Source organism: Mycetomoellerius zeteki, unplaced genomic scaffold (assembly GCF_001594055.1).
Source record: "Mycetomoellerius zeteki isolate Tzet28-1 unplaced genomic scaffold, Tzet1.0 scaffold155, whole genome shotgun sequence".
NCBI classification, from domain to species: Eukaryota; Metazoa; Arthropoda; class Insecta; order Hymenoptera; family Formicidae; genus Mycetomoellerius; species Mycetomoellerius zeteki.
The window spans coordinates 2371233-2379501 of record NW_017256500.1 but is presented as its reverse complement, the minus strand read 5'-3'; the positions used below and the strand labels follow the sequence as shown (position 1 = coordinate 2379501).

Here is an 8269-nt window from a genome sequence, read left to right as displayed (position 1 = left end):
CTCTTTCCGTCCCGTTCCTTTTTTGTTCTCTCGCACCGTATAATCCCGTTGTGGTTATTACCCCTCGCTCTCCATCTCATGTTTCTCAACGCTCTGACACTTTCGAACGAATCGGCGCCGGCCGCCGCGAGTCCAAGTAACTCTTCATTGCGCGCACAGTTCTCTCGGTCGCGCAGGTGCGTCGCCAATTTTGTCCTCGTGTTCACCATCACGACGTTTCCCGATTAGGAGCGCAAAGAGAATCAGGAGTCTCTTTTCCTTAAGAGATTTATACGTAATAGTCTCTCTTATACTGTAAGTACGGTGTATCCTCTTTTCTTTCATCTTCTACTTCGATTTTTCTCGCTTTCGTTGAAGTTTCATTGTTTGCGTCCTTACGTAATCTTTCTTAACTCTCCAGAGCTGACTGGTGAGTCTATTCTACTCATGTCAAACAATTTAATTTTCTTTATTATACATCTGCAAATTTAGATTATTCTTAAAATATAGATACTTAGCATTCACTTTTTATGTCATTTTCCTTGATATTAATTGGTATCTTTTAATTAATTATTTAATTTATTAAATGAATCTTATAGATTGTTAGCATCAATAATTGTGTTACAAATTTTGGTGTCAGATTAATTAACTCTTCGGGGCTGCTATAATTACGTCTGTTTTTCTTGTTCCTTCGTCGCTTTCAATTTGCACGCCAGTGCGCAGCTTTTACCGTGTTGCTGAGGCAGTAATTAACGGTTCGGTAAACTTTACCGGAGAGACAGACATGTCTGACGTAATGGTATAAATTAGACACGTTGTTCTATTTTTCATTGAATTTCTATTTATCTTCTCGAGTAAGTCTACTTTTAATCGAAAATAATTAACATTATTTATCGAAATAGTTCGGTTTTTTATGGAATATATCATTTTAATAATGTCTCATATATAATCAAGGATTCGAGATTCGATTCGAGATCGACAGGAAGGCTGTAAGATATGCAGGTAACAATTTTGATATATGTGATTTATGTTCTTTATTAACTTACGAGACGTTTAAGTACCGTTTCTGAAACCGGCTCCGACTTGTCGGTCAAGATATCGGTCGTCCTCAGTTTCATTCATCAACATTCGCAGTTTATCTTGGCTCACATCTGTTCATTTACCGCACTATCTCGTTAGCGTTAATTACAATGGTTGCATTGAGCAGAAAAAAGCTTTGCATTGTTGTAAGATTTTTTATATATGATCGATTTATGTATTTAGCTCCAGTGAGAAACAAGTAAAATCGATCATATTAAAGAATTTTACAACAATTTCAAAGACCCTGTTGAACGCAACTAATTAAAATCGTACAATTTATTTTAAACTGAGAATCAAATCTTCTCTGATCCTCTCGAAGGAATATGAAATATCCCTTATAAGGGAATGTGCTAAATAATATAAAAAAAATTAATGTTACTAGTCGAAAAGTCACGTTCGAAATAAATATTTTAAATGGTCAAATCTTAAGATTCTATAGATTCTGTACCTGACTTGGGTTGGAACTTGTTTGATCATTTTAACTTAAACACAAAATATCTCGAGAACAATACATTTTGAAAAAAAAAAACGTTTTAAATAAAAATTGTAGGGATTGAAGAGAGTCATTAGATGAGCTATTTAAATTTTGGGTCCAGAGTCTTGATGGTCAAGTAGACCAACATCACTTTTACAATGTAACTTATTTCCTTGTCAGCTTCGTTTTCTGAATCGAATGTCATCTCGGCAAAATTTCGTGCTATGTGATCGACAATGATCTAATTTTTGCTCAGTGTGTTCCAAAATGATTCGATTGCGTCTCGACGTGCTAGCCGCTTGGAAAGCGTAAGGGATCGCAAATCGATCGATTGCCCGCTGCAAGGTCGTGTGAAACTTTCGCGAAATAATTATCCGAACCGGTTGAAAGAACGCTCGCTCTTCATATAAGGATGATTTTCTGTGAGTCATCCTTGGGGCAATACGCTGCACAATACTATAATTAAGGCGAGGAAAAAGCGAAATGCGAAATGAAATCTTTCGAGTCGAGTCTTATCTCGACCTTTATTCTACGTTATTCTCACCTTCACCTAGATGTTCGGATTCAACTTATCTTCCAGCTAACGAGCACAAATCGCGTCATTTTCCAACATGGAGAAGTGCGATCGCGAATTATTGCTTTTTGAACAAAAAAACTGTCTGTTAGATGAATTTCACATTATTTATCCAATGGAAGCGGTATATAACTATATATAGTCTATACATAAACATATAACTACACTTTGCGAATCACTCATCGGACGTTACACACATTCTCTTTGTTGCCCGGTGCAATGTGCAGTCGTGCTTGAACGCGACACGCCGCGTATGATTCAGAGCGCATCGCGCTTTTGCCAACGGACACGATTCTCCTCATGTGTTGCTTGTATATTCGTTGTCCGCTTCGTTAATAATAAAAAATTAAACTAGAAATATATCATGTATATTTGATAACTAATGAGTTGGAAATAAAAACCGAATATCACCTACTCAGTGCTCCAGAATAACAAATCACAATAACGTTGAATGAATCGTAACTGATTGAAAAGTTACTTTTAGTGGATCATTTTGAAGTCATTTTGATGTTATTTTAATGTCATGATGACTTGTCTTTTGCGTGATAAATGTTTCTGCGTGTATTTTTTTTTCCCACACTGGCAATGAGATAAAGTTACTTAAAAATTTATTTGTAAGAAATATATTTATTTCACTGAAATAAATATTTATTTAAATTGCGCAATAAAATTTTGTTCCTAGCAAACAAGCAATCTATAATAGTTTACTTTTTTACATTTGACGAGATATATTTCACAGAAATGTTTTTGTCATAGCTAATAAATATCGATGAAAATGTCGTAACATTTGTTTCGCAATATTTCAAGATTTTTCTCAGGAGAAATAAACTTCGTTTTTTTTTTTCATTTTTTTGGCGATTGATCTCGTTTTCACTTTGAATTAATTTTGTTATTTAAACTCGACTCAAATAAAATTACCATACGCATTTATATTTATATCGCAGACATAAGTCTTTCATTTACGAATTCTCAACGTCAGATTTCTCATCAGATCTCAAACTGAATGCTTCGAAAATATCAAAATTCAATATTAGGAAAATTTCATATTTTAAAACAAACAAAAATTTATGTGACGAAAAAATGTTTTATTTGTTGTAATGTTTCAGATTATTGACGCGCATCCGAAAAGGAAAACAAAATGTCCGAGTACTGCGAATATATGTGGTGCGATCCCGCCCGAGGTCGTAGCAGCTTGGTGCGTAGCATTTATGAAGAGGGAGGCAGATTCGATAAACGTGATAAGAAACTAGCCATTAAGACTGTCAGATCTATACTTCGACAAATGCCGGATGTAGGTAAGAATTGCACCAAATAAAATTGAAATTAATTTATCACATGTGTATCGGAGTACCGATACACGAAGAGTGTTCTGGGTGCCTTTTATGAGAGATAATATTAGGTCTGTTCTTTCTATGACTAAACTATACACTAATGTACACAATCCATACAGCACACTTTATCCATGAGACATCCTGGGAACGTCCTTAAGACGTTCAGAGAGCATAGAGACATTCTCTGGATGTCTTCAGGACGAGTGTACATTGATTCCCCATACAGCACAGACATCTCTTGGGGGAATTGCTATATGGGGAGTGTATACTCGTTATTGTATTTAAAATAAAATAGATAATATTTAAAGTTTTTAATATTTCGAAAACGAGAAAAAAAATTTTAGTGCTCAATACAGTGACAAAGAACTCAAAATAAGATAATAATCTGACTATTCCATTTTCCAATCAAGTGAAGATCAATAGCTATTTTTTACAATTACCTGAATAAAAGTGATCTTTTATTTAATTGCAAAAACGTGAAAGATATACGTCATCGATGATTAAGGACAAATATTAATATGTTCAGTCCATGTTGCGTACACACTTCCGGGGAATATTCTTATTCGAATTGCTTCCGGTCGCGCACGGCATTTCATGAGTAGCATTATAATGATCGGCCTCCGCGTTTGTTATTTTCAGACCTGGAACATTGCACGGATGAGTATATCACGCGCTTCCTGCTAGCCCGGAAGTACCGCACCGAGCAGGCAGCGGCCCTGATAGCCGCTTATCAGGCGCAAATAACACATCGCCAGGATATCTTCGGCAATCTTACCGCCCGGGACCCGGCATTGCAGCGTGCGCTTCGCGCAGGTATACCGGGTGTCCTACCTGCGCGTGACAGGTACGAATAATAATCTCCCAAGGAACACACAAAAGTCAACAAAAAATTTTGATGACTTTATTTTGATTCTCGACGTCAATAAACAGTCAAATTTTATAATTTTTGCAAACATTTTGAAAATTTTGTAAATTTTCATAACGAAGTCATTTTGACTTTCTCTGGACTTGGTATGTTCCTTAGGCTTTTACAGCCAGTGGGTTTCTGATGAACGCCCTGCTAATTTATGCTTATCCTTTCCGTCGCTATCGGTACACGTCGCGTACGTGCCGGAAAATGCATTCGTCCTGCGCATAAATATTAACACGGTATATATTTTTTTTATACAAGAATAAAAATGTACTCGTGATCGAGCTATTTGATATTTAAATGCTTTTGGTAATCTAAGCTATTTAAAAGAGAAAAAATCTTATCTTTTTCTTAATTGTTTTAATAATGTAAATAAAACAAAAATTGATTTGTAATGGCTATTCTACAATAAGCCATTGGTAATAAATCAGAACTCAGAAGCTAGAAATTGACCAATCACAGTTGAGTGTGAGAAGAATTGACTATGATTGGTCAATTTGTAGTTACAAATTTCTGATTTATTACTAATGGCTTATTATAGAATATGTGTAATACTTATTAGTCAATTATCTTATAATTTCATTATATTTTGTTTTATCATAAATCAATATAGGAAAGGTAGATGCGTACTGGTTATTTTGGCATCGCAATGGGATCCTGTAGCCGTGCCCGCATTGTCCGTTCAACGAGCGATATTCTTAGTTCTGGAAACACTTATTCAAGATCCTCGAAATCAGGTATAAATCACGTTCATCATTTATCAGTCGATCGCTCATTCCACGAAATCGACTATTATCATATTATTATAAAATGACTGCTTTTGTTATGTTTTTAAAAAGCAACGAATTTTTTAAGAGCTTAATTTTGAAAGCTACCGATGTATCTTCCCTATTTTGACAGAACTAAACCATGAAAACATAAAACCAGAAGTTCATATATTAATAAATTCAATATTATAAAATACAAAAATAGTAATTACGAATAAAAAATAATAAATTCAATATTATAAAATATATAAAATATTATGATATAAAAATTTATATAAGTTCAGAGTTAATATAAAAATGTAGACGTCGAAGTTCGTAATTCGACTATAATGTACTTATAACGAGGTATTTTGAATTCCGTCGACGGCAGTTAATACTATTTCATTCAGCTAAATCTCGACGACCAGTCTAGACTCGGCGTCCATTTCTACGCTGGCATTATTACACGCCGCCTGAACGCCTAACGATGACCTACGGCTCCTTTTTTTTAGCAATCCGGTTTCGTCGCCGTGGTAGACTGGAGCGGATTCTCGTTACGGCAGGGCGGTGCATTGGGGGCAGCGGCTCTGCGAAACCTAATAGCTGCTCTACGTGGGCGATTTCCCGCCCGATTCAAGGCGATACACTTCCTCTCGGCGCCGCTCTACGTTCAGGCAACTCTGGCCCTGGTGAAGCCATTTCTGGATGAGAAGACACGGAATAAGGTGAGTTCTAAGGCCGATATTCATAGGCGGGTATTCATAATCCGTTCTTATTTCAAAAGTTTTAAGCAACCGTCTTAAGATGCTAATATGGCTTTTTGATTGGTTCATGACATATTAAGACTATACTTAAAACATTCTTAAAAATGTAGAACTCGACTATGAATATAAACCTAAGTAAAATATGTCAATTGACGCTTGAGTGAGGAGTTGAGGACAAGTATTCACATAATTATAATCATGCTTCAATAGTTCAATGTACGCAACGGAAGATAACTGTAAAATTTTTATTTGACATTTATCGTAACAAAAATTTATTATTACATCTGCGTGCAAGTAGATCAACTAGACTCGGTAATTTATTTCTGATCATTTGCTATCCAGTTTTTATCGTACCTAGCAGATACTGTTCGACGCATAAATCGATTTCCGTTGCTTGCTTACGACGTAATCTGCAAGAAAAACATACAGTATGCTGGATTTCTTGGTAGATTGGTAGATTCGAGAATATGCATAAATGGCTACAAATTATTATTTAGATTCATTACTGATAACCGCCCCTCGAACGCAAAAAGATGTTATCGTTTTTCTCCTCGCAGATTTATCTGCACGGCAACAATCTCAGCACGCTTCACGAACACCTGCCAACGGACATCCTGCCGGCGGAGCTCGGTGGAACGGGGCCAGCCTTCAACCCGGGATTATGGGCCGAGCCGGTCATCCACTCGGCGATGAAAGAGGCCGAGCTCGCCGCTGCCGCCGCTAAAAAGGGAAAAGACCATCATGTTGACGTGCAAGAACCGGCCAACCTTCGAGACGGATCGGAAACCGCAAACGGAAACCATCAAAGGAGCGATGGCTTGAACGTTCCAATGAACGCGGATAAAACATTCTTGAACAACTCCGACAATTCCACAAAACTCTCTTCTGGGAAAGCGCTACAAATGGATGTAGAGCTAAATGTAATAAATAAGCGATCGAACAAACAGAAAGAGGCGACGGGATCAGCAAAAAATTACGAGGACAGAGTTAAGGAACAATTACATGAACGAATCAGTAACGGAAATATAAACGAGACGCGTCATTCTGAAGATAGAACGGATCAATCCAATACCATTGACTTGGCGTTTTTTGACGCGGATATCAACTTGAACGAGTTTGAGATGATTTCCAGCAGGTCGTGCAACGAGAGTAAGGACAACTCGTTGGACAATAGATTAGAAGAAAGGGCTCTCATTACCACCGGCAACAGCGAAACACCATCGGAGAAAACGAATCTCATAACGTAATCGATCTCCATAGATCTAAGTATTTGTAATACTTACTGATAGAAATCTGTTTTTTCCTGCTAAATGAATTTTTTATAGGTGACGCGAATCTTTAAATAACGGCTCGCACAGTCTCGAGATATCGTAATTTTATGATCCCAACAAATTCTCTTGTAGACTATTTTTTAGATATAATTTGGCTCGGTGCTTCTCTGGTTATGGATTTCCGCTTTCTTGGAATGTGTAAAATCAGGAGGTGAAATTTTTATATTGACCTTTAAATACCATTAGTAAAAGTGAATATTACAAGCGCACTGAAAAGTCGTCGAACGTTCAATAATTTTTATCCTTGAACTGTACTTATGAAACGTGCAAAAATATTAAATTTGTATTAAAGTTTACAAAAATATACGATAAATTTTATGGTGTTATGATCCTTGCATTAGGCATGTTTAACTTAATTATGACAATTGTTGAAACTATGGTACCTGTTTTACAAATTATACATAGGCAGCTCTCCCTAAAACAATCTAATTAATATTAAAGAGACTGTAAAAGAAAGATAAGGGCTGTTCATGCTATTTTATGATCATTCTTACGTATTTAACAGAAATCGGGTACGTTTTGAAATTTGTGACGATTGGTAAAATATCTTTTTAACTGTAGTTATAAGAACTGAAGAATGAATGAGCTTGAGACATTTCGTGAAATATATGAATATCATACATTACAAATAGTGCAGTCTTATTGAGATCATACTTCTTTGCTAGTAGCAAAATAAATATTTTCAATACAATCTATATTTTTTAAAATAACGTACATATATAGACACTTTAAACAGCATCTACGAAATACATTTTTTTTCAGCTTACAAGCTCAAACGCTGTATATTGAACGTGTACTGATACTTGTTCTTCCAGTAATTATTTGTCTCATAGATCAATTTTTTTGCATGCTACATTTTATACATATATGTAATAAGTTATTTATTACGAAGATAAATCAGAAAATTTGAAATTTGTAGAACTCTAAGATGTAATTTATTATGCACTGCATCTAAATGTACAATAATTTTGACACGATGTGATATAATAATATATATTTAAGTTAAAATTATATTTTAAACGCGACAACTCTTACATTCCGCACTTCTTTCTTTTATATTATACTGATTACCGTAAAAG

The 8269-nt window shown here is 35.6% G+C and overlaps 1 protein-coding gene across 3 annotated transcripts in view; it reads left to right on the top strand.

Annotated features, from left to right (window-relative positions):
- LOC108720870 (clavesin-2) overlaps positions 1-7957 on the top strand; it is a 14275-nt gene extending 6318 nt beyond the window's left edge. For 2 of the 3 annotated variants that reach the window (XM_018445133.1, XM_018445135.1), the window contains exons 2-6: positions 3215-3403; positions 4079-4283; positions 4963-5086; positions 5608-5820; positions 6417-7957. In XM_018445133.1, coding sequence (XP_018300635.1) covers positions 3247-3403; positions 4079-4283; positions 4963-5086; positions 5608-5820; positions 6417-7106 — 1389 coding nt within the window. In that variant the 5' untranslated portion in view covers positions 3215-3246 and the 3' untranslated portion in view covers positions 7107-7957. Of the gene's footprint in view, positions 1-6; positions 295-3214; positions 3404-4078; positions 4284-4962; positions 5087-5607; positions 5821-6416 lie in introns of those variants that run through there. The other variant, XM_018445134.1, reaches the window with a different exon arrangement.
- The last annotated feature ends 312 nt before the right edge of the window (positions 7958-8269 follow it).